We start from the raw sequence: 27,287 nt of genomic DNA, 5'->3' as shown, positions 1-27,287 counted from the left end.
TTCATTCCAGTAAGTAGAGGACTTTTGTTTTATTTAGACAAATACAGTAAGTGTTTTTTATGGTGTTTCCTCAAGAAAGATCTAATTGCAGCATCTTCACTTTAAAACAGAACAAAAGAGGCTTATTTAGGTTCTTCCTTTTATTTCTGTCATGTGGACAGGGATGCAAATGATGAAGAAATGAACATAGCTATTTAAGAGGACCAGAAAGAGAATGTTCTCCTTTCAGCATAGAAAATGTTCAGCGCAATAAGGAAAGCCAGAAATTCTACTGGGAGTGAAATCCATTAAAATTGATAAAGACTAATATTATAACTACAGTGTCTAAGGAACTAAATCTTTAGTATAAACCAAGGCTCAGCATTGTCCTTCTAGCCAAATCTGTCATGTAGCCTGGTTTTGATAAATCATGTTTGGGGCACACAGCAACATCTATTCATTTATGTAGTATATGGCTGTTTTCAGGCTATAATAGCACAGTGAAAATTTGTACAAAAGATCACATGGCCTACAAGGTTGAATATTTTCATTGTCTTATCCTTTACATAAAAGTGTGCCAACTCCCATTATAGGTATTTATCTCCATTTGATAGTGCTTTATCGTATATCTAATTTATAACCATATATTATACTGAGACATTCACCATAAGCACCTCCAACTTGGAAGTATTTGGGGATATTTAAAATATAAATACACAGTAATGTGCATTTTGTGTTTACTTGTTTTGTTTCCAATAACTTAGACATTATATCAAACACTGGAAATGTATCAACTGCTAATTCCTTTAGAAGGAGTAACATGAATAGAATCCCCTTCCCTTATGTATGGTCTCTATAAAAACAACCATCAACCAATCTTCAGGAATTTCTGACTGTGGAAGAAAAAACTGAAGCAGGAATTCCACAAAACTCCCTATGCACAATTGTGAAAATGCTTATGCGGCCTTTGAAGAACAGTGAAATCTAACAAATTCTCTCACCATCAAACAAATAATTCTCTAGTCAGACTCATTTGAGAGTTAATGTGTTCATGGGAAATATTTTCAAAGAATCAGGAATATTGTAACTAACTTATTACTTAAGGTAGATATCCAAGTGCTCTTGCTCATCATGATTTAGGACAAAGTAAAAGAGCTCAGCCTGAGAGCCCCATGTTCAAAGGCATCTCTCTGCACTGATGCCATATTTGTAAGCCTCACTTTCTTTACCTGAAAGTGGTGGTACATACCTCCAGCATTTTTGTGAGTATTAAATGCTATGGAATGCTCAGTGTGGCACCCAAAACCTTGGAAGTGCTTGGTAAGTATGGCAAATTGAGAGGTTTCCCTACATCTGAAAGTCCAGCACTCCTCACTACACGGCCTCCCATTAAACAAGTATTTACAGAGAGGGACCATATTCTAGGCCCTATGCTCTACCCATAATAACTAGATATCTAGAAGCAAGGTTGACTTTTAGGGGCATTTGTACCTATTGTTTGACAGTCATTTAAAAATCTTGATCTCATCTAAACATAAATAGGGTTAATGATATTCTTTCTCTCTCTCTCTTTCTCTCTCTTTCCCTCCACTGATTCTTGTGAAGAATAAAGTATGCAATGAATCACTATAATTCTAAAGCAGAATTTCTCAACCATGGTATATGTCATTTTGACCAGCTCATTCTTTTCTATGGGGCAGCCAAGTGCACTGTATGGTGTGTAGCATCATCTTGGCCTGTTACCCTACACACATACCTTAGTTATAACAATGAAACATGACCCCAGTCATTATAATATTCCCTGAGGATAAATTCATCCTTGCTTCCCAATAAGGACGACTCTTCTAAGGATCAGACGTGTCCATATTTACTTAAAAAATTCATAGATGTGCTGTTAGGCATAATTTTAAATGCTTAAGGATGTAACTGTGCTTTCTACCTTTCCATAAAGGAGAAGAAAAGAGGTTACTTTTCCCCACTTCCTAGCTGCATAAAGAAGTCTCAGAAAGACTCTAATTTGGGAATGCATGTTCTTTTAACTGATGAATGCCTGTGAAATATCTAAAATAGAGAGAGAACTTCACAGCCTATGGCAGCAAAGTAAAGACAGGAGCTAAGTTGCCATGCACTGACCTTCCACTAAATGTGAAGCTTATTTGCTGAAGGCAAACATGGAACTCTCAAGCAGGGATCATACATGTGCATCTTTGAATGGGACTCTGTACCCAAAGGCCACCTGGAGGAAACAGTCTGGCCAAGGACCATCAGAAATTAGAGACTAGAAGACTCTTCAACAGCCATTTAGATCTATACCAAGGAATTGCAAAAGGAGGTCCCCAGTGGAACACTCCCCAGAACAGACAAACATACACAACACCTCCATACCCTTCAAAATGTCAGCATCTAGCCAGGCACTGATGGCTCATGCCTGGAATCCTAGCTACTCAGGAGGTGGAGAAGAGGAGGGTCATGGCTCAAAGCAAGCCAGGGCAAATAGTTCATGAGACCCTATCTAAAAAAAAAAAATCACAAAAAAAGGGCTGGTGTAGTGTCTCAATAATAATAATCCCTGAGTAGAGTTAAACCCCAGTATCCCAATACCACACACACACACACACACACACACACACACACATACACACAAATACTCGCATCTGGTCATTTGCTATGACTGATGTGCACCAAAGCCAAATTACAAACATATAAGCCATTAGCATCATTTCTATCCATTTTGTTTTTTCCCATACCCAACCACCTAGAACTCTGGAGAACCCATGGATAACGTACTGGATGAGAAAAGAGAAATTCAAGAGAAAACTGGAGAAAAGGTGAGGAACTGAGTACACATTCCCTTTTATAGTATAGAACACTAGGCTAAGATAAACCTGAGCTATTAGAAATGAGAAACTCTACATTGGTTAAAAGTCTCAAATTTATGATAATAAACTAGAGTAAAAGTTGTAATTGGTAAAAAAAAAAAAAAATTCTGTATGCTAATATTAAATACAATGACCAGGAAAGATTTTCCATGTACTTAAGCATTCACCTCAATGCAGGGTAAGAACAAGTTGATAGGCTACAAAGACCAATGTTAGGACAACAATGTTTTTATACCTGCACTCTACTAAATCCTTCTCATTCACAACAAAACAGTTCCGTGCTAATAAATTAAACAGTGCCGAATTCACCTAGTCATAATGCAAATTTTTCTGACCAATACCCAATGGATATTAAAGTTGTTTTCTTAGATTCCTATTGTGGTGAGGTAGTCATATTCTCTTGCTTTAGTAGAAATAAGAGTTTTCTAATACTACCCCTAAATAATTCATCATCTGGACCATGTACCTTTATAGTGTGTATTTTTATATATCTTCAATAGTGATCAAATAAATCTTTTTGTTTTTAAGTATTCTTCCTGGCCAGCAAAATATCTTTTTCCTTTAAAATAATTCTTTTGGAAGGAAAATTACCTCCCACGTAATGACGAGTTCAGATCGACTTCCTCCAGCTCCATTGATGTTCACTGGTGCCACTAGAGGGACTGAAAACAACCAAGACAAACATGAGATGGCCATTATTACAGTACATCTTCATCAAGAAGAAGTTTGTTTGGGGATTTTACCTTTCAAAATCTCACCCAGCCACATGCTGAGAGAGTCTTGCATTTTTAATGAGAATAAATTATGTTTACACATATCCAAATTTCTAAGAGAGCGGACACAGTTGTGTTTGATACATGAGCACCCTGGCTCCAAAATTAATTAAAAACCAAGTAACATCATGTATTTGACATTAATATGCATCATCTACTAATTGGCAAAATGATGCTCCATTCAGATGGTAACAGTGACACTGTTGATTTAGTGCCTAATTATACAGTTGTGCTGTAAACAAGTTACCGAAGCAGCATATTAATTAATTATTTTCATCAATAAACAAACTAAAATAATTCTTGTCTTTATTAGCCGTCGGTACATTTTAACAATTAAAATTAAATTTCTTAAAAACTAGGTAAATAACTTAATTCTCATTTTATAATCCTATTTTGGGATCTCAAATCTCTCAGGAGAGATCTAGAAGGACTTTTTACTTGTCAGTTGCAAAGTCTGAGTTGTCTCCTGCAACGAATGTCATTTTGGAGAGATCCTTTCTGCTCATCCCTTAGATCTAAGGCTCCGTTGTGGAATATTCAGAAACTGGTAATTCTGATGAGTTACAAAAAAGTATGTCCTTCAACTGCACCCTTGTGAGGACTTCTTGGGATGCAAAATTGTTGAAGGTAAGTTGTAAAATTAGTGTCAATTGATAGTGAAATTGGTGCAAATGTTAATCATACACATGGAAGTTATTAAAAATATTATTTTTCTTGATACAATGGCAAAAGTATTCAAAATCTGTGATAATGGGTAAATCTGCTAGGTACACTTTCAAAGTGTTGAATTATATGACATTATATGCTATAGGATCATTTTTGACCAATTTCCAGAGGCAGGGATTGAGGTGTCTGGGTATGGTTGGGGACTGGTAGATAGGGATTAAAATATGTCAGGCTTTTTAACTGCTCACTTCAAAACTTTTTCCCACCATAGACTTCCTGAAGAAATCCACATTACTTACTTTATTCCCATTTCATATAGGTGTTTAAATCTATCAATAACATAGTCATATAATAACCTGATTATTCTTTTCTAAAATAGCAACTGTCAGATTCATTTTCATATTCAAATTCACCCTTAATTTTGTCTGCATGTAAACTTTCATACATATACCTATATATGTATATGTATATATATTTAAATCCTATTTTCTAAGCCCTCTAATAACTTTCATCAAAAACAGCATAAATCAAGGTACCTTTTACATAGTTGCTGGATTGATAGTACTTGGAAGTGTACAGGACACTATTTCATGACCCTTTCATAGTTTAGCAACATAAAGACAATTATTATAAGTGATGTTTAAATTCATTCTCTACAATGTCCAACATTCTGAGACTCAGAAAGTCCAATTCCTTTTCACTTAATTTTAAGACCGACTCTATTTAAAACTAAAACCTACTGAAAAGAAGTTAATCTTTGTAATGAGTGAGGAAGAGAAGAGAAAGAAGGGAGGGAGGGGAGAGGGAGGAGCGAGGGTTGGAGGAATGGAAAGAGGGAGAGAGAGAGAAAGAGAGAGAGAGAGAGACAATTCAGTGTGATTTTTGAACCTTGGAGATATCAGTATGAATACCACTAATGCTTGCTGGGCAGGAGAGTGCTAACAGTTAGTAGAGGGAGTCATGCAAACTTTACTATAAAACTTCATAGTTTGGATCAAACTTGCCAGAGATATGAAAATATAAGTCATCCCTAAACAAACAATGGGAAACAAATCTAATATCCAGGGTCATGTGCCTCACATGGAGATCCTGATCCAGCTGGTTTAAGGTAGGGCCTAGAAATTTCTGTCTTTACACACTTTCTTTGGCTAATATATTGCTCATCGAGGTTAGAACCCACTGTTACTTGAGGAATCTTGGGTATAGACGTCCACAGTTGGTTCAAATCCTGACTGTCAAAGAGAAACTACCTAACATCCTACTTCTTTTTCTCCTGTGTAGCATGGAATGCACTTCTTCTCAGCTCTAAAATTCAGCATGATTTAACTTAATGCTAATCCTGCCAAGTATAGTTCTTCTACAGTCATTCCTTTTAGAAAAATATGACATTATGGCTTGGGATATAGCTTAGTTTGTGGATCACTTGACTAGCATGGGGAAGATCCTGTGTTTGATCATTAGCACAGGAAAAAAATAATTTTAATTTTAGTTTAAAAACTGATTGCTGATATCTGATCACTGTGCACACTTCATTGAAGTAGCTCATGTTTGTTAAACTAATCCAGAAACAACGAAGTGACTCTTCATGTACTTGACTGAATAAGAATGCGAACTTTGTAAGCTAGGACAGCAAGCTGATCTTATGTTATTCTGAAGGTGAAAGTTGGGGTGGAACGAAGAGCACCCATTGAAAAGAGCTTAAGAAGACATTATTTCCAGCCAGGTCGCACTCCTGTTCTGCTGCTCAGTCAACCAGCTGATGCTCAATTAGCGCTTCTGTTAAATGAGTTTAGGATTTACCTCATTTACATGGGGAGGGATTTATACTATTTCTCAATGAAGCTGTAACTAGGTCAGAGTCAAGAAATAGATGAAAGGTATGGCTGAGTGCGCCAAATAGAGAATCAATTAATTCTTGGTTATAACATCTTAATGAAACAAGCAGTAACTCATCTGTATCTACCAACCTGCAGATTCACTATTGAATTTTGATGAGGAGATAGATCACATGCAATTATAGCTTATGATTGTACATGCCTGATCACAGATAATCCTATCTAATCCAATCCGTTATTTGGTGAAGGACACCTTGCCTTGTGCACACAAAAATGTGAGCGAGAGCTCCTGGCTTGATTTTGACGCCCAAATACTATGAGACCCACAAAAACACTTCGTGATTTTTTTCTTAAGAACAGTACCATAAAAACTCTTCCATGTTTCCGGTAAGCATGGATTTCTTACCTGCTGCTTTAGTTCTTAATAATTCTGATGGTTTACTTGGTTCTCCAATTCCAATGCTGTTCCCAGCAACCACACGAAATTCATATTCTACCCAAGGACTCAAACCAACTACTGTTGCATTGTATGTCTGGCCATTGAGAATTTCAGGGACTGAAAAGAATGGGATTGTGCAATAAATTGGCACTAGTCATGAACAAATAATTATAAAAAGTCATATGATTAAATGTAAAAACTATAAAATGATATGTATTAAAGTATCAAACTTAAAAATCATATTATATATGATGCAAATACTGTGTACTCACGTATGTAAATGGAAAAATGATACCCATTGAAACTATTTCAGGAATGGGGACAAGGGAGATAAAGGAGAATGGTGGAGTGGTTGCATTCAACATGATAAATTTGATATATTGTAAGAACTTCTGTAAGTGGCACAATGTACCCCAACCCAGCACAACAATAAAAAAAAAACCCTATTATTAAAAATCATCCCAAACACCTGTGTCACTTACCGGTAGCCACAGGTTGCCAACCCAGAGAAAATGGTGTCCGAGTCTGAATAGTAAATATTTGAATGGGACTGTTATTATCCGGGCCTTGTCTCCAGCTTAGTTGAGAAGTAGAACTAGAAATGTGTTCTACTCGTACATCCTCTGGGGGACCTGGAGGGCCTTGAAAGGTATTTTATGATGACTATATTGAGATGTTTAAATTCATTATTTGAGGACAGGATTTTTTTTTTGCCTGTGATGCTTAGATAATAAAGTATTGATCATAATGTATTTGTGGCACATAATTAAAGATTAAGTCCTATTAATTCAGTTTATAATTAACTTACTGATGTTCTCATGGGAGATTAGAAAATGTCAGTCATGGTGTAAGTGAATACTATCTGACAGAGCTAATCTCAAATATTGGGGACCATTCTCTTTGATTTCTCGTTCAAAATCTAACTCAAGTGAATGCCACTGATATAAACAACTACAGGAACACGTGACTTTCATTCTGCTCTGCCAAGAATATTCATTATAGCCAGGCATGGGGATGCATGCCTATAAATCCCAGCTACTTGGAAGGCAGACATAGGAGGACCATGCTTCCAAGCCAGTCCAGGCAACAATTAGTGAGACCTTATGTCAAACATTAGCTGGGAGTGATGATGCACTTTTGTGGTCCCCACTATTCAGGAAACAGAGGTAAGGAGGATCATGGTCCAAAGGCAGCCTGGGAAACATGTGAGATCTTAACTGAGAAACAAACTAATATAAAGGTACTAGGGATATAGATGAAGTGGGAGAGCACTTGCCCACCCAGAGTTCAAATCTCAGTACTGCCCCACAAAGAAAAAGGAATGATTTACTACAAATAATACAAATAGAAGGCAAGTGTAAATTGTAAATTTTAGGGACTGACACTGTTTGCTAAGCCTGTTCATTCATTATAAATAGACAAAAGTTACTCGATTCAATGACCATATTCAAAATACTCATAACCTGGACCCTTGGAATTTAGAAATTAAAACATCTACACAGTTTTATCTTACTCCCTTATCATGATTTGACTCCTCAAGGAGCTACCACTTAGATATCAATGTTTTTGATTGGGGATAAACAATGCAATCATTTTTTCACCATTGTTCTTACCTCTAACAATTATATCAGCTGCAGCAGATAAATGCTCTAGAGTTGTTTGTACTGTGCATAGATATTTTCCTGAATGACTTAACTGAATATTCCTTATCATTAAATCCCCAACAGATTCCTGCAGATAGAAAGAAGGAAATGGGTAAAAGTATAATCATACACAGCGGGTCTCATTTTCTTTACAGCTGGATAAATATTAAGTATAAGAAAGTTCTGAAATTAGAAGATATGCCAGAATTATTGTGTTTTCTCATAATTGATCCCTTTTATTATTCTCCTTATTATAATTGCATCTGGAAAATAAGTATTTCTATGAAAGCTCTAAAACAGAATAAAACAAAACAAAAACAGATGTAGCTTCATAAACAGACAGTGATTATCCATGCCAATAAAGATGGGAAGAATAATTATGAAAGATGGTGATTCATGTAAAAGACTTGATTCATTTTATTTAAGCACACAAATTTTCAGCTACTTACTCCACCAATCCTTTCAAAATGAGCCACTCCTTTTTTTAAGTCTATGACATTGCCATTGAATGACCATACAAATGTAACCTCAATGGAGGGATCATGGGACACTTGGCATGGTAAGACGATGCTCTCACCAACTGTAACATCCATTTTAGAAGGGGCGATAGTGATAATAGTCCTCTCTGTTGAGAAAATATATATTATTCTTAAAAAGTTTACAAAATGTCAGCATTTGGTTATGAAATACATGTTTTTGAACAGTATTGGATCATTTGAAGATAACTTTGAATTCTGCTACATTCAATGTGAAAATTCTATTTCTTGTATTTGCAAAATACAAGAGCCAATGTAGCTCATTACTTAAAGACATAGTTTCATTTTTACTTTATATGGTTATAGCATGTAGAAACTGTAGACTTCCAAGAATAGCATTCTACAAATATAATGTGCCATGTTATCCTAGTTCTTTAACTCTACAATTCTAGTTATATTTCAAATTTCAATTGAAATAACGAGTATAGCTCTAAAGAGTCTATGTTAGATCCCAACCCTATAAGATAAACCATGTTTACCATTATTTGTAAAGAGTTTATAATCATATATTTCAATTTAAAAGTATGACATGATGTTAAGTGAAGTAAGCCAGTTTCAGAAAGACAAAGGCTGCATGTTTTGGCTCATACATGGAAGATAAAGCCAAAAGATAAACATATACAAAAACAAGCATGCTCATATACAAACTGATATGTGGAATATGTTTATAATAGTGGAGCTATTCTATGGAGCTTATGGAAAGAGGGAAAAGAAAAAGAGAATGATAGAGCATCAACAATATCATAACACATAACATCTGTGAAGGTAGAGAATATAGGATGTGTATTGAAAGCTGTTGAAAAATGTGGGGTAGGAGTTAAAGGTGTAAGGGTGAGTAATAGAAGGGGTTGAATGGACAAAAGTAAAGTATACTCACAGTAGAGATACATTGAGAAAGCCCTTTGAACATCAACTTAAATATTAATAATGAAAGACAGGACTGTAAAATAAGTACACTGTGGGTTTAGGGTACTAGTGGGAGGGAGGAGGGTGAATAAAAGAGATTAAGGTGAGGGGATACAGTTCATGGACTTCATATACCTATATGAAACAAAACAAAGAAACCTCTTGCAATTTCTTTAAGTGGGGCAGGAAGGGGGTTGAGGGGAGAGACAATGGGGGTGATGTAACTAATGCACAATATAAGCCTAACTAGAATTGTCACTATGAATACCCCCATATAACAAATATATCCTAAGAAAAAATTTATCAATAAAAAATTACACTCAAAAAATAAAAGTATGAATACAATGAACTTTATTTCTGATACACTTCTAATAATTTTCTCTTTTATCTAAAGATGTAGCATAAATAGAAAAGATGGGATTTTCCCTTTTCAAGTTCACATTTTGTAATGTTAGAATTGTGCTTCCATCAGGAAAACCTTCCTACTAGAGATTTCAGTCTCAATGTCAACCCTTTTCTACAAGTCCTAGCATTTCACTGACCAAGACTTCAAAGAACAAGACCAAGACTTCAAAGAACAATTCCAAGAGTGTTTCAATTTTCTCAAGAGTGTTATATTTTTCTCATTAAAAGAGATTCACAATGATAATAACTTGCATTACTTTTTTGTAGTAAAATAAGTAGCTTCAATTACATAATGTTGATAATTAATCAAAAAGACTAGGTCATGAAGCCTCTGACTTCTGAGTTCTACCTTCACAAACTAATCAACCCATTCTTAGATTAATGGATTGATGGCTTAAATAATAAATTAATGGTTTAATAGTTTGAGTCTGTTTCTTGTATATATCCCTGTAGTCATGTGATGCTCTATGTTGCTTCTAGACACTGCAGAATCAACAAGAAACCTTCATTAAATGCACTTCCTGCACCTTACACTCCTCAACCTCTAAAACTGACAGAGGAAAGTAGATGTTTTTTTGTATAAATTATGCAGCCTTAGATACTTCGTTAGACCAACAGAAAACAATGTGATGCTGAATTTTACCCAAAGAATGTTGAATTATTATTCAAACTACAATTTTTCAATTGTTTTCTTAGTAAAGACTCAGAAATGGAAGTACAAGGTAATAATCCTAGGTTTTATGTTGCATAGTGGTAAGAGAATCATATGAAAATGAAACCATATATACTTCTGAATGTAGAGGAGAAAACTTAATTCGGTCTTCATCAGATGAGTCTTCGTGTTTTTATTTTTAAGAAATGTTTTCCCTTATTCTATTAGACACACTCTCTTTTTCTTCTGATCATTTTAAAGAAGTGTGTAGAAAGATTTTCTGGACTATATCTATTCTTAATTTGATAACTTCTTCACATCTCTCCCACACTAAATCAGAGTAAGAGATATCTAAATTTTCAAGAAAATCTTTCAGTACTAGGGAAATATTTTTCTCTATTAGTCCCTCTGAAAAAAAATCTTAAATGTCTTATTTATATTTATAGGAAGATGAATTGGCTAATTGGATGTGTTGGTAGAGTCAAACTGCCCAGATTTAAAGTTTTAGATCATGCAATTACAGTAATTTTCAAATATTTAAAAAATGACAGCCACTCCTTCCATTTATGACACCACACAGTGGTAAAATTAGACAAATTATTCCTTATACACACAGCTCATTGGTAGTATAAGAATAATGACTAAAACTGCATGAATAAGAAATGGTTGTATTATAATTTATAATGATTACATTTTCAGTACTTAACTCATTCACAGTTAATATTTATTGAGCACCTATTATATGTCCAGACTTCTGTGTAGTGAGATACAATGATGAGGGAGATGCAAAAACATGGGACCAAATAAAAGTGATATGGTATATGACTTTGCAGAGACTCAAGTGTACAGAGGGAGGTTGGCATTAATGAGATCTTGTTAATCAATACACAGTTATAGCTGTGATAAATGCTGTGTTCTAAGAATAATCCTATTATAATGTTTACCTGTTATTTCCTGAGGGATCAGTTTGTTGGAAAAGGAATGTAAGATTTACCTAAGTAAAGGTAGAGAGAGGTAACTATATTTCCTATGCTGTAAAAAGGGTTTATAAATCCTGAATATGAACAAGAAACATAGTGGGTAGATGCAACACAGATATTTTACTGGAAAGTCTAGAACTAGACAACGAGCAATGCAGGCATGGAAGTGTGAAAACAGATCTGAATAACAGCCACAGTTCAGGCACAGCCTTAGATCTCATTAAAGACAGCTACTTAATAGGTGACTCCCTGTGCCAAATGGAAATAAGATGTGCCTTGTTCAAAAATAAGAAAAGAGCACCAATAAAAGTCTTAAAGCCTTTCACTTTAAAAATATTTTATTTTACTTATAAATTTAATGATGGTAATAGTCATACAAGAGCAATAGCACACATTTTCAAATCACAAAATATATACTTTGAGTCATATTATAATGAATAATATAATGAAATAACAAAATATAATGAAATAAATGTACTTTATTGAAATTCTATCTTGATTCTTTATATTTCTTCACTTGCTTTATTGAAAGTTGATTTATTAGACCATCACAATTTATATTTCTAGCAACTACATTTTCAATTGATATAGTTGGAAATGATATTACTGACATCTGGAAAATGCAAAATCAAACCTGCTTTTTAGTCAGTTTTTATTTTGCAAAGGATCATTTTTCCAATTCAACTTTTTTGATGCCATTAAGGTAGATCTTAGTGTAAGACTTGAAACTTTGAAGCTAGTGCAAGGAATACTAGAATTTTTAGGCATTGGCAATGATGTCCTAAATAGAACTCAAATGGCTCTGCAACTAAGAGACATGATTGACAAATGGAAATACATGAAACTAAAAAGCTTCCATACAACAAAAGAATTAGTCACCAGATTGAAGAGGCTGCCCACAGAATGGGAGAAAATCTTTGCCAGCTATACATCAGACAAGGGATTCATAATCAGAATATAGGGGAATCTCAAAAAACTAAACTCCAAAAGAAAAAAAAATCAATAACCCAATGAAGAAATGAGCAAATGAACCGAACAGAGCTTTTTCAAAGGAAAAAGTCTAAATGGCCAAAACACGCATGAAGAAATACTCAACATCCCTGACCATAAAGGAAATGCAAATCAAAACCACCTCACTCCTGTTAGAACGTCTATCATCAACAGCACAGACATAACAAGTATTGGCGAGGATGCCAGGGCAAAAAGTAACCTTATACACTACAGGTGGGAATGTAAATTAGTACAACCACTATGGAAAACTGCCATATGATCCAGCGATAACACTCCTAGGGCTATAGCCAAAGGAAAGTGAGTCAGGTTAAAACAAAGGCACCTGCACATCTATGTTTACTGCAGCACTATTCACAATAGCTTAGATATGGAAACAGTCAAAATGCCCCACAACTGATTAGTGGATTTAGAAGATGTGGTATTTATATACAATGGAATTTTATTCAGTCATAAAGAAGGTAAATGGATGGAACTGGAGAATATCATCTTAAATGAAGTTAGTCAGGTTCAGAAAACCAAAGACTGTGTATTTTTGCTGATACAAATACAAGGAATATTATAAAAAGCAGGTCACGCTAAGGGGAGATCACATACAAGAGAGGGAGGGTAAAAGAAGGAAGTTAAGAAGGTGAGTATGGCTGATGTTCTTTCTATTCAAGTATGAATATAGAATTTTAAACCTGTTAAAATCACCATAAGAAGGGGACTAAGGTAAAAAGGAGAAAAAAGACCAATTTTGGCTATAATACATATACATATGGAAATGTCACAATGAAACTCCCTGCACTGCTGTTTTATACAAATAACAATGTATTTTTCGAAAACAGAGAAGGAGAAGGTAAAATTAGCCCTGTCTGGGATTTGGCAACAGTGGAAGGGGGAGAATATCAGGAAAAGGTATAGGATAGTGGAAATATTATGTACTAATATATGAAAATGGAAAAATTTATTGAAACTATTCCAGGAATTGGGGGTAGGTGGAATAAAGGAGAATAATGGAAGGGGTAAATTCAACTAGGATATATAGTAATAACTTTTGTACATGTCACAATGTACCCCCAGTACAGCAATAATTTAAAAAAGAATACTTTATAGACTGCAAAGTTAGCATAACTTTCTGATAATTTACTTTGAAATATAAATTTTTTAGCATTTATAATTGATGATTATCATGGAACAACATTTTCTTAAAAGATTTAACCCTTCATCTGTCAGAGTAAAATCCATTTTATGTAACTCTGAATTTTTAATGTAAATGTACGTGTAAGAAATTAAATGATTTTTTGTGACCTGATGTAACTTGCAAATGTTGGACTAGACACTGAAAATGGCTTCCTGATGTGCTTATAACACAAAATGTCCATTGCTCGTTCCAATGCTACATCTTCAGTTACAAGAAAAAAAGGCATTAATAACTGGTTCCCAGGAAACTTCATATAGAAGTAGTGTTCTGGCCCAGGAATGAAATAATCTTAAAATTAATTTTTCTTAAATTTTAAGCCTGTGACTATTGTTATTGCAATGTTGCAGAAATGTTCAAAATCATAGATTTTAAACTTTTTAAAGAATTTGAATAACTGTGATATGCTTTATTGCAATGTCCAACTATGGAAATATGCTATATGGTACAATAATTTACTGACAAAATTTAGTACCTGATCACTAACAGTTCCTGTCCTGGGACTCAGGATTGTTAATATTTCTGCAAATGCCACAGGGAAAAGTGGCCCCTTCCTGATCTTGGTCCTGGTGCTGACTGCTTCTGAGTCTCTCCTTCATCGGCAGTCTTTGTCATCATCCATTGTAGTATTCTGCTGCCACTACCACATCCTTCCATCTTGGCCCAGGTGAGATGCCTGTTGCCTTGGGACTCCAGCACCCCTCACTATCACTAGGCACGCACATGCACACACGCACAATGTGCCGATTGCTTGCATACATGCTGGTCGCTGAGTCCCACGGCCTGGTCTGTGTGCACATGAACTGCTGTTGCTGAACATACCCACATGCACAGGCTCATGGATATGCCACACCCACTAAGCTTCACTTACAAAACAAGCTCAGAAGCAAAATGATCGAGAACTTCATGAAGCAACTTCAGAATAGTAAACCAAGCAGGGGGCATTCTTCAGCAAGGGGCCCTGTGTGACTGAGTTCCATGTCCATGAAACTGGCCCTAGGTACTATGCTAAGGAAAATGTTCTTACACAGAAGTAGACAGTAGAATTGAATATGGTTACCAGATGCTGGGAACAGGAGAACTGGGAACAGGGACATCTTGTGCAAAGGGTACAAGTCTTCAGTTAGACAGAAGGAGTGAGTTCTAGAGCTCTATGGCACAGCTGAGTGACTACAGTTAAGAATAATGTAGCATATATTTAAAAATTGCTAAATGAGTAGATTTTAAGTGTTTCCATTACAAAAAAGTTGCAAGTATGCTATGTGATAGCTATGCTAATTAGTTTTATGTAATAATTCCCTGATGAAAACATGTCTAAATATCACATTGTACTCTATAAATACATGCAATTGTCATTTGTCAGTTTTTTTTTTCCAAAAGAAATGTGTTCTTTTCCAGAATATCATGGGAAGTACTAGCAGTATGAGGCAGAGAGATAGTATAATGGTATGCTGTATATAGGAGTGTATTTTCCTTTGGGAGTATCCTTCTGTGTAGGTAAAGGGGTGCTTGTATAGAAACAACTTTAACTGTTGTTCCTTGTCCAAAACTCAGACAGAACTGTCCTCATTCAATGTTGGTAGCTGTGCAACAGCCATGAGACCTGATAGCTCTTCCGATGAGTTCACTTCCCCACATGCATATACCTGGCTCAGGACTCAAAGCAAATATCCTACAGAAACAAAATTCATACTTGCAGAGGCCGGGAGAGTGGTGCTTGAGCTACAGAAATATGCAAAGTCTTTGAGGCTACTTTGGGGAACAAATGAGGACTTTGGTTTAATTCATTAATCCATCCTTTGAATACACCTGGAATTCTTTTTTTTTTTAATTGTTGTGTTGGGTAGGGGTACATTGCAGCATTTACAAAAGTTCTTACAATATATCAAATACATCATACTTGAATTCACACCATTCTCCTTTATCATCCCTCACCCCATTCCTAGAATAGTTTCAACAGGTATCATTTTTGCATTTACATACATGAGTACACAGTATTTACACTATTTCATTCTCACCTGCCATATATTTATCTCCTCCTTCTCCCACTGGTACCAACCCCCCAGGTAGAACCTGTTCTGCCCTCCTGTTCTCTGATTTTATAAAAGAAAAGAAATGACATTTTTTTGTTCATTTAAGATAGCTATACACTGAGTTTCCCTGTAACATTTTCATGTATGTATGTCCTATAACCTGAATTGATTCATTTCCTCTATTTTTCTTCTTTCTATCTTAAGCCCCTTCTTATGGTGGTTTCAACAGGTTTAAAAATTTCATATTCATTCTTTTTTTTTTTAATTTGTTGCACAAATTTGTTTTTTTGTGTGTGTGTATGTGACTGGGGTTTGAACTAAGGGCTTTGAGTTTGCAGAGTTGGCACTCTACTGCTTGGGCCACAGTTCCAGCCATTTTGCTTGGATTATTTTGGGGATGGGATTTCATGAGTTGTTTGCCTGAGCTGGCTGTGAACTTCCATTCTCCCCATCCCAGCTCCACATTCATTCTTGTATAGGAATTCTTAAGAAACCTTAGCATCTTTGAAATTTCCTCCAACTACTTAGACGCATAGTGGAAGATGAACATGTGCCTATCTTCTGGTGCTTTTCAGTAGAGTGGCTTAAGTAACTAGAGTTCATGAACACTGAAACACTTCTTAATATTTATGGATAAATGAAATAATTAGGGCCTGAAGTATAACAAAATAAAATGAAGGGTGTTGACTGGTAGACCATATCATTTGTGAAACATTGAGGCTCACTAAGTATTTCTATTGAGACAAAATAAAGCGATGCTTACATCTTTTCATTTCTGTATTTTAATCACATGCTCCTTAGGTACTTGGAGAAAATTTGGTCCAGCAGTTTTAAATTTTCAGTGTATATAAAAGTTTCTGGAGAATTCATTCAAAATATCACTTCTTCAGTTCCCAACAGAAATCCTGATTCAGCAGATGTGCAGGGAACCCTAGATTGTGGATTTATAACAGCCTTTTCTGATTGATTCGTATAATTAGGTCAGGGACCATGCTTTGAGAAATAATAACCTAGGTTTTGAAGTGTGAACCTGAGATTTCTCTTTACAGGAAATTGAAGCCATATTACATGTACTATCAGAAGGTCACTAATGAAGTGGATACAGGAAAGTTTGTTTTAAGTAAAATGTTATTGGTTAATTATGCTTCCAAAATATAGATTTAGTTTCATGGAATAATTTATCATCAAAAAAGTCTAAGAATCCCTGGATTAAAGAAACTTCAATTCATATGTGGTAGATAATTAAATATTTTTAGTTGATCTAGAACCTCTTAGTATATCTTGGGACATGAGGATTTCATTTTTCTCTTCCTTTCCCTTTTCACTCTCTTTACCTTTTTACTTCCTTTCGCTTTCTCTCTCTTTTACTTTCTTTCTTTTGTTCTTTCTTTCTTTCTTTCTTCTTTTTCTTCTCCTTCCTCTACTCTCCTCTTCTCTTTTCTTTTCTTTTCTTTTTTTTTTTTCTCTTTTTGCACTACTGAGGTACTCAGGGCCTCTGTACCTAATAGGAAGGAACTCTGTGACATGAGTCACATTTTCACCACTTTCTGCTTTAGGTATTTTTAAAAGAGAGTTCTCTCAATTTTGCAGACCAATATGGACTATGATCCTCCTATTTATTCTTCTTTATGTGGCTGGGATGACAGACATGTCACAGGCATGACCAGCTTTATGGGTTGAGATGGGGTCTTGCTAAATTTTTCCAGGCAGGCTTGAGCTCCAATCCTCTAAATTTCTGCCTCCCAAGTAGGATTACAGGTGTGATACCTGGCCTGGGTATAAGACTTTCTAAGAAAAAAATATTTAGAAATGTTGTTTTCTGATGAACATTACACAAACACATAAGCACATATAATATATGTGACTATTTAAGTTAAATATGATTCATATGAACATACAAATATGTTTATATTTATGAAATAATCATGGAAATTTGAATGCTAAATAATTTGGGAATATCTGATATTTTTAAAGATAATGAAACTAACTTATTGCTTTGTTTAACAAAAGATCCCATAATCTTTAAAAATATACTCTGAAATTCTTATGGATGAAACAAAATGTAATGATAATTGGGATGGGTAATGTGAAAATAGGTAAGGGCCTGGATGGGAAGTAAAATTAGATGGAGTTCCTTTTTATCAATATCAAGTGATATGTACATGAGAGAGACTTGCATTATTTTCTCTAAATCTGAGTATTTTAAATTTGTAATTATAATAAATGACAATAAAGAAGTGGTGAAGGGAATGAATATTTATTTACAAAATAGTGAGGAATATTTTCCACTCGACTTCTAATGTGAGGAGGCCTGACCACTTTTTGAAGATTATCCTACATAAAAATGGCAAACATTCATAAAAAGGTCATAAAATTGCAGAATTTTAATAATTGCCATTTTCAATCTACTTCAGTGTGATAAAAGTCATTACATCAGAACAGCTTCATTTACCCATCTTATTTTTTCAAAAAGTATAAGGAATGATTAATAGAATATGTAACACTTTTGATAAAAAAAGTTACTCAAACTCACCCTGTTATAAATGCCAATGATGTTGTTGTTTCCAGAATACATCTTTAGTTATGAGCACTCTGGCAAATATGAAAACTAATTACATCAAAATTTATGCCAGAATCACTTAGCATAATTTCTTTAAACACAGGTGAGATTGGTTCTCTGTGTCAGTGGCTGTATCAACTCATTATTGCATATCATAATCTCTGAGAACATTTCTAGAATTCTGGGAATGTACTCAAACATGAAACTGTTCTCAGCTGATTGCACAGAATATATTATATTTTGGTCACTCTTGCTTTTCTTTTGTACCTTCGATTTGACATAAATCTTCATCTGTGAGTGATAATCTTTTAGTGTTAGTTTTAAGAGTATTAACTATTAAAAAGTGTTTCTGTATCAACTTCTCTCATAAAATTTACAAATGTACAAGAAACATAGCCAAACTTTCCATCCTCTGTACAAAAATACAGCTCTGCTTCATGTATCTATACCATTACAGGAAATGTTGCTAAGATACCAATATAGAGTACACTAGTATATAAATAGATCTTCAAACAGGTGACAAAATTCTCTGATATTTTCTCTCACTAGTTAATTTGTGATCAATAGAAATAAATGGTTTAAAAATTTTATTCTCTTTCTAGTTTCCGAGAATCTCAAATTATAGCACACATAAACACAATAATACATTAATCCTTTCCATTGCTCTTTATTTCTTCTATCTACATGATTTAAGTTGGGATTGTATTCCTTCTAACTATAAAGACTTCATTAAGTAACATCTCTGTTTTAGTACAGATTTGAAAGTGAATAGACATTTTTTTCCAAAGAAGACATACAAATGACCAGCAGGCCTATGTAAAGAGGTTCAATGTCTCTGATCATCTGGGAAATGTAAGTCAAAACCTCACATCTGTTAGGATGGCTTTTATCAAAAAGACAAGAAGTAAGTGTTGGCAAGGCTGTGAGGAAAAGGAACTCTTGGACATTGTTGGTGGGAATGATAATTGGTACAAGCATTATGGAAAGCAATATGGACATTTCTGAAATATTAAAAAAAGAATTTCCCTGTAATCCAGCAATCCTGGTTTCAGGTAAGTGCCCCCCAAAAATGAAATCAGTACAAAGACAAATTACCTGCAGTGTAGCATTATTCACAATAGCCAATATATGGAAGCAAGCAAAGTATCCATCATTTATAAATGGATTAAGAAAATGTGGGAAATATACTAGATGGAGCATTATTCAGCCTAATAAAGAGAGATATGTTCTTTGTGACAACACAGATAAACCTGGATGACATTATATGAAGTAAGCCAAACACAGAAAGAACAAATACTGCATGAAGAAACTTAATATGGAATATAAAAGGATCAAGTACATAGAAACACACAATAGAATGGTGGATACCAGGGACAAAGAGGTAAAGAAATGAGGACATGTTGGTCACCAGGTACAAAGTTACAATTATTCAAGGTGTATAAATCCAGAGGTATGATGCTCAGTAGGCTGAGTGTAATTAACATTTGCTAAGAGTCAACTTCAGGTATTCTCACCACAAACTCACAGAAGAGGTAGTAACTATATGAAGAGACACATACGTTAATTTCTTTGCCTGCAGTAATCATTTCATTCTTTGTGTGTATAAAAACAGTGCTGTACATCTTGAATATACAACATAATGGGTATTCTCTCAGGCTTTGCTTGTTTGAAAGCATCTTTCTTTTGTTATCATTTGGTGGATATTTTTAATGAAAAGAGAATTATTGCTGTAGCAATATCACTGAATATGAGAGGTGATCAGATTCAGGACACAAGTGGGATATTTGAGTTTATCATCCATCATTTCCCAGACTGTGATTTCTTAGGCACTTAACTTTTGCTTAAGAAAGAACTGACATACTATTACAGCAACAGAGATGACGTAGGATATGATAGTGAGGATAGGAAGACAATATCTAGATTGTTGGTAATAAAACACAACTGAGAGCGAGGAATTCATACTGAAAAGAAGGGAATAAAAACATTCACAGGAAACTGAGAGCCATGTCTTATGACCTCATTCAGTTCTAGGGATGCTGCAGGTGGACCTTTGTTCTACAGGAAGGACACTGGTACATAGTTGAATTAGGAATCTAATGAGACCAAGACAAAAATATCTAAACATGGTGCCTTACATGTTTTCCAAGGAAACAGCACAGCCAGATCATCTTAGTATGAAGTGCAAAAGATTAATAAGCTCCCAAACTTGATTAGAGTTTTATACGATTATTAGTGTTTTATTTTAACTTTGAACAAACAATGTGGATTCACAAAGTATCTTTGTATACCTCTTAATAAAGGATTGGAATTGAAAAAAGAAAGAGAAGAAAGGAGTGTAGGAAAATGGAAACCATTCAAGGAAAATAAACTAGAAAAACAGCAATATTTTCAGGAAGAAAGAAAAAGAGCAATATTATATAAAGAAAAATCATAAAATAAAAGGCACTTAGAATTTTTTTAAACAGTAGAACAAAAATTCAACAAGCAGTCTGTAAGATAAAGTTGAGGACTTTTTACAGAAGGTGCAGAACAAAAAGTCATAAAACTGATACCAGGAGATAAAGAGAACTATACCATACAAGCATGTCATACACATATACATAAAATAGAACACCATTTTAAGATATATATTTAAATAAGAATAGTTCTGGTGAAAAGAATGAAGTAAAATATTAAGTTACTCAAGAAGATAATCCAAGACCAGGAAATATGGGATTTCAGGGTGATAAAGCCCATCAAGTGACCATTGCAGTGATTGAAAGTAAATTTAAACCACAGTACATCATCACGGAACTATGTGTGCTGTGGGAAACACACTCAGAGAAAGAGAGAGAAAATATGTCACAAGAAACAGACCAGAGATCAAAATGCGTTCAACTTTTAGAGTAGAGATGCATCTCTAAATCTCTGAAGAGTAATGATTTCCAACATAGAATTCTATTTCCAATTAAACCATGAAACAAATGTATGTACAAAATAAAGACTTTTCAAAAGTGAAGCTTTCAAAATATATTTCTGTTGAATTATTTTTTTAAAAACTTTAAAAGTGCCCAAATGAGGGAGAATGTTTTTTAAGAGAGAGAGAAAAATCATGGTATTTCAGCAAGTGAGTTCTGACATACAAGATCAGGTTGATATTGAAGAGAGATGACTGAAATAAACTTAGAGAATAAATTTTTGTCAATTACTAAAAAACTAAGCAAAGAAAACAAGAGAAAGCAGATATAGGGAATATGAAACATTGAAAAACAATAGCTAAGAAACAAGGAAATCAGTATGGAGTGTTTCTCTAACTCCAGCAAAATAGAAATGGAATTTTAAAAATATGTATTTAATATTCCTCCCCCTTCATATATAGAATACATATGAGTAGGATGTTTAATTCACTCTCAGCTGAGTGTAAGATTATCTGCTCAGACATGAATCTATATAGATGAAAATCTATATGCAACACTTGTTATATTCTATCATGGTAAACTATAATTTGAAAGCACAAAGTAATCATGGTCAATAGGTACCATTACCCATTTATCTTCCTATTCAATATTTAAATTATTTGAATATTAAAAGACTACTAACAATTCCAGAGTAAAAGAAACAGTTTAGAGAAAGCAATTGTTCAAAATTTTGAGAGCTCTAAGCATCATGCAAACATACTAGTACACAAAGTTATACCGATCATTTTCTGATGAAGTGATAATGTAAAATGCAAACACAGATTCTCCAGATTAATAAATAAACAAAATAGGATTATTTATTCAAAAAAGCCAGCACTTTAGCTTCTGCTTAATAGATGAGATACAACACTACCTCCGTTTCAAAGCTGTCAGTACTTAACAGGCATTGTATTTCTTCTAAGTAGACAATGCTCTCAGACTATTCTCCAACTGTAAGTTTATTCTTGGATGTGGTAAATTATAGAATTGAGGAATTCTGTAGTTTTATAGAAGAGGGGATTAGGAAATTTTGTTATTTTTGCCTGACTATAGGAAACCCCTTCTCCTAGCTTACTGCTCTTTTGGACTTGAAAACATTTGCTGACTACTTACTTGAATACCTAAGATCCATAGATGGAAAATGTATCTTGCATCTAAAGTTCTTTTATATTTTAATGATATACAGTATTCCAAAAAACCATGTACTAAAACATATGTGACCAGGCAGCTAGCTTAGAGACAGAATGCCTCAGAAGCAGAACAGTCATGGTCAGAATGGAGTCAAGAGAAAATGATTGGACTTCTAATTCGTAACCATGTGCTCAGGGTACAAGTAAGTACAAATGTTACAAGTTTGGAAGCAAAACTGAAAGTAATAAGACTTAATGGTTCGAGGTACTTTTTTACTGCACAAAGTTTTCTTTTGTTTTGCCTTTTTAAAATAAAAATAAGAGAGGGACAACTAGAGATTTATACTGATTAGAAGAAGTCAGATACAAAATAATCACTGTAGGTCTTCATTTATTTGAAATCTAAGGTGGAAGAAAGACCCTACAAGTGGTTGTTTCTGAGTGTGTACAGGAGACAGGTGTTTAAGTAGATGAAGGAAAGTTCTAGTTATAGAATGATGGAAATGTTCTGTATCTCAGTGTAGTTTGGGGTTACACGGGTGCATGCATTTTCACAAAACCATCACATGTACACACATAAGATTCTGTGTTATGTGCAAGCTTTGCCTCAAATGAAAACAAAGTATAAGAAATATTAAACTCTAATGAGTGAAGGAAGTACTAAAATCTGCAAGTAATCAGATATCTCTGGTTTTCTTAACCACTACAATGTGACAAAAGTATTCCAATATGTCTTCTCAGCTTTATGAAATGGTCTACTCAACCAAGCTCAACCTTTTGACAAAGCTCAATGGAACCCAACCTTTAAACTACCTTGTAAAGCCACAAAGCCTCCAATTATCTACCTGTCTTGGATGTTTATCTCAGTAAATGTGGACCAATATTAGGGATCCCTCTCATTCTGTTGGAGAAAATGAATAGGCCATTCTGTATGCTGGTATAATAAAGACTTCTATCACAAAGAATAAACAACTAAATGAGCGGTAATAAACTTAATTTGCACATTAGATATGCTTTTCCAAGTTCCGACATTTCAGTTGAAAATAATGCTGAAGCAATGAGGCCTATAATTGAACATCCAAAACTTCTCCAGTGGGGAAACAAAAACAAATGTTGCCTGCAAACAAGATCATTTTTATAGCCTGCTGTACTCTGCTTTTTAATAATTTTCAAAATGCCAGATCAAATAGTTTCCCTTTTTATGTGAGTTTCATATACCTCTTAGTGTATGTATATAATGCAATTTTTATGGAAGTCCTCCAAAATGAGAAGCCTTAAATTCTCTTTCCTTTGGATTTCCTTCTTGTGTCTATGGAAGATGTCCTCAAATTGTGCTGGGCATCTTACAAGGATCTGAGAAGGCTGCTGCTAATTACCCTCACAATGTGTGGATGGAAAATTGCCTTATCATGCTGCATTAGTGAAAGGAAAGTTCCAACACACAGTGCAGATAACTCCAGGATCCTCTTAACACAGATAAGCCATATCAGCTAAAAACTAAGCTGGAAAACATCTTGCTCTTGTAACTATTATCTTTTTACATGTTATCTAACAGCGACATTTCTTGCATGACTGATGCTGATAAGTAAATTCAAAGAGAGATGATTGTTTTATCAGCTTTACTGAAATTTCTCATTTGCTCCTTTCCATCGTTTTACCACTAAGGTTACTATATGTTGATTTTGATTTGAGAAGCAAAATTATGTTTGACTCTGTGATGACAATCACAGATGAGCATTTTAGGTGAGACCACACACACACACAAACACACAAATATTAAGCTATCTTAATAAGAGATGGTTATACATTCAATAATCAAGAAAATGGTTGAATCAATGAACACTATTATAATTCTTTCCCAGACTAAGGCTTCAGATTTGTAGGTTATAAAATAATAATTCATTGGCATTGTGCCTTTAATATTCCTACATGAAAGGGAATTAGAGACAGAAGTCTAATTAAGAGGATATGTATGACAGTTCCACAATTTAATAAAGATTATAATGGTTTATAGATCAATAATGAAACTGTTTCTAAAAATGTTTAATTCATACTGTATACACATTTAGTGCATATGTGCTTATTCTATTTACTTATGAATTTATATAATTAAGTGTATATATGTGTACAGGATGGTTTTTGTCAATGGGGAAGAAACAAAAGACCCCAAAATCCCTTAAAATGGAATGTGGATATTTCCTAAAGGTAAAAACATAACCTAAATAAATCCCTTTCCATAATTAGATATAACTTTAAATCACAATACTGGCATTAGTTATACTAATGTGTCCTTCTTCTATATGTACATCACCCTTCCTACTGTGTTCTAACTACTTAAACTGTGAGTTTCTTTCATTAAGTCTTTTGGATTTTCATGTAGTTTTGTATTTGCCCCCTTAGTAGAATAAGAAGATTAATATCCATTAGAAATGTGTAACTACACACACTAAAATTGGAAAAGTAAAAAAAAAAAAAAAGAAAGCATTTAAAATGGTTATGTTTTTTAGGTATCTGTTTTGAAAGACAAATTTTGAGTAACTTAGATTTGAAAGTTCAAAACCATCACATTTTAGAGCAAAAACAGAAATTATCCCAATAAGCTAAGAGATCTAAGATAATGACCTTCCTTCAATCAGTCAATCAATCAATCAATCCTTATTGGGCACATACAGTTCCTGACCACATTTTAGGACTTGTGGTTCATCCCTGATTAACAGACAAAAATCCCTGTCCTCTTTATGCTTCCGTTCTGAAAGGGAAAAGGCAAAAACCGTGAACATAATAAATGAGTTATATAGTCGGCAAGACAATGAAAGTGCTGAGAAGGAAAGAATAGGGCTGATTAAATTGTCCATAAATGCAAAGTATGATATTTTGTTTAAATGGTTCCAGCAAAGGACACTAGAACTAGAGAAATAGGTAAGTCAGGTTTTTTGTTTTTGGTTTTTTTTTTTAACCAAGCGATCTTATTTAATTATTTTTCTCCTTGTAGGGAATGTCCCAAGTATTAATAGACTTATTTCCATCATAATACATAAGACTCTATCTTGCAGAACACATGATAATATTATGTGCCTGAAATTGTTATTTTCAGAACAAAGCACAGTGCAGCTACTTCCAAGTTTCTCATCAGTATTTATGAGTCTTCTTTCATTTTTCCCATCAATTATTAATGGGCAGAGAGAAGAGTATTATGATCCCAAAGTTTTGAGAAATACTTGAGGAAAAGAGACTATTCATTCAGTTCAGTCTGTCCAATAACATTTGTTTTTCCCTTAGTCTTTGATGTGAAGGGACTCCCATTAATTATTTTAGCAGCAAAAACATTGGTCCTCTGATGGTATTTTGGGCCATATACTGGTATAAACTACCAGTATTCTATACAAATTTTCTTTCACAGACTATATTCTTCCTCCTGATATCTTCAACCTTTCTTCTGTCATGTTTTAATGCCCTTGGATTCTTCCATACACAGAAGACTCAATGACAATGCCGTTTTATCCTCCACCATAGCTTAATCCTCTGCTACCATAAAAGAAATGTGTACACCCTACATGTTCTTAATTTGAAATGATGCAATAAATCTCTTCTATATTCTCCTTACAAGACATTCAATTTCTTTAAATATAAAGTACTCCAGCTTTTCAGTATATGACTATTGCCAGAAAGATTCTTTAGAAATATCCTAATTACATAGAGCCATAGAACATATCTTAAAAGTCCATCGCTATCTTAAAAATTGATGACAAAACAATCTTAAGCAAGTGAATTTTTCAAAATGTGCTGCAATGGTTGAATTTTGACACATCAATTTTTATCAGTCACATTTCTCCAGAGTGTTTCAGACAATGGTTGACACAATGTAATATGCTTGAGACAAGCTGGCAGAGACATCTTTCAGGGATAAAAGTAGGTATTTATTTTCCATAAGCCATTTTAAATGATAGTTGAAGTCAGCAGCCAACTGCTTTTCATTAAATAAATTTTAATAGAAAAAAAAAAGAGAGAATGTCAATTGCTGAATTCAATCATTTGGGCTTAATTAGCTGCTCAAATTATTTTACCAAGGCAGTCATTTTTATCATCTGGGAGGCAAGAAATGATAAAAATGACATGGCTTCCAGTAAATATACTAGTTTTATGAGCTGAGATTAAATATAATAAAGTAACAAAGATGGAGAATAGACACTTCCAATACTAATTATGTCCCTTGGTGATAAATGGAGTTATATTTGAATTGAGACTAGCTTAAAAGTCTCAAAAATGGAATATGCAGTTTTTCATACCAAATTATATGCACTTATCTATTTACAGTGAAGGGAATATAATAATGACTCATGCAGACACTATGATTTTAATGCTTTCTGTTTGAAAGAACTCCTATTAACGTAGATGCAAGAGACTCTATATCACCAGTTATGTACCTAGAATTATACAAACAAATGAGCTACTTATATACTTGGCAGCATATACTTATACATATGTAAAATTTTCACACAGAATCAGAGCCCCTGAATGACATTTAATCAAGAAGACTGTTGTCCGGTGATTTTTTATCCAAATATCCACAGTCCCACACATTAAGGTGCTTGTGAGAATTCAAATATTTTAGGTATGGGTTTAAGTCTGCCAAACTTACACATCAACAGCATTTTCAACTTTCAAAATATTCCTATTTACCAAGGTATTCCACTGGTACAGTGTGCTTCCCATTAGTGAATACAGTAACAAAACTCTTAAATGT

The 27,287-nt window shown here is 34.2% G+C and overlaps 1 protein-coding gene across 3 annotated transcripts in view; it reads right to left on the bottom strand.

Annotated features, from left to right (window-relative positions):
* Window positions 1–27,287, bottom strand: part of Cntn6 (contactin 6) — a 276,069-nt gene that overhangs the window by 15,578 nt on the left and 233,204 nt on the right. For all 3 annotated transcript variants that reach the window (XM_020187691.2, XM_074044265.1, XM_020187689.2), the window contains 5 exons: window positions 8,664–8,839; window positions 8,185–8,302; window positions 7,054–7,212; window positions 6,539–6,688; window positions 3,450–3,520 (listed from right to left, as the gene is read on the bottom strand). In XM_020187691.2, the coding sequence (XP_020043280.2) occupies window positions 3,450–3,520; window positions 6,539–6,688; window positions 7,054–7,212; window positions 8,185–8,302; window positions 8,664–8,839 (674 nt within the window). The remainder of the gene's footprint in view (window positions 1–3,449; window positions 3,521–6,538; window positions 6,689–7,053; window positions 7,213–8,184; window positions 8,303–8,663; window positions 8,840–27,287) is intronic.

Source organism: Castor canadensis, chromosome 10 (assembly GCF_047511655.1).
Source record: "Castor canadensis chromosome 10, mCasCan1.hap1v2, whole genome shotgun sequence".
NCBI classification, from domain to species: Eukaryota; Metazoa; Chordata; class Mammalia; order Rodentia; family Castoridae; genus Castor; species Castor canadensis.
The sequence above is the reverse complement of the archived record's forward strand: the minus strand, read 5'-3'. Positions and strand labels throughout refer to the sequence as shown.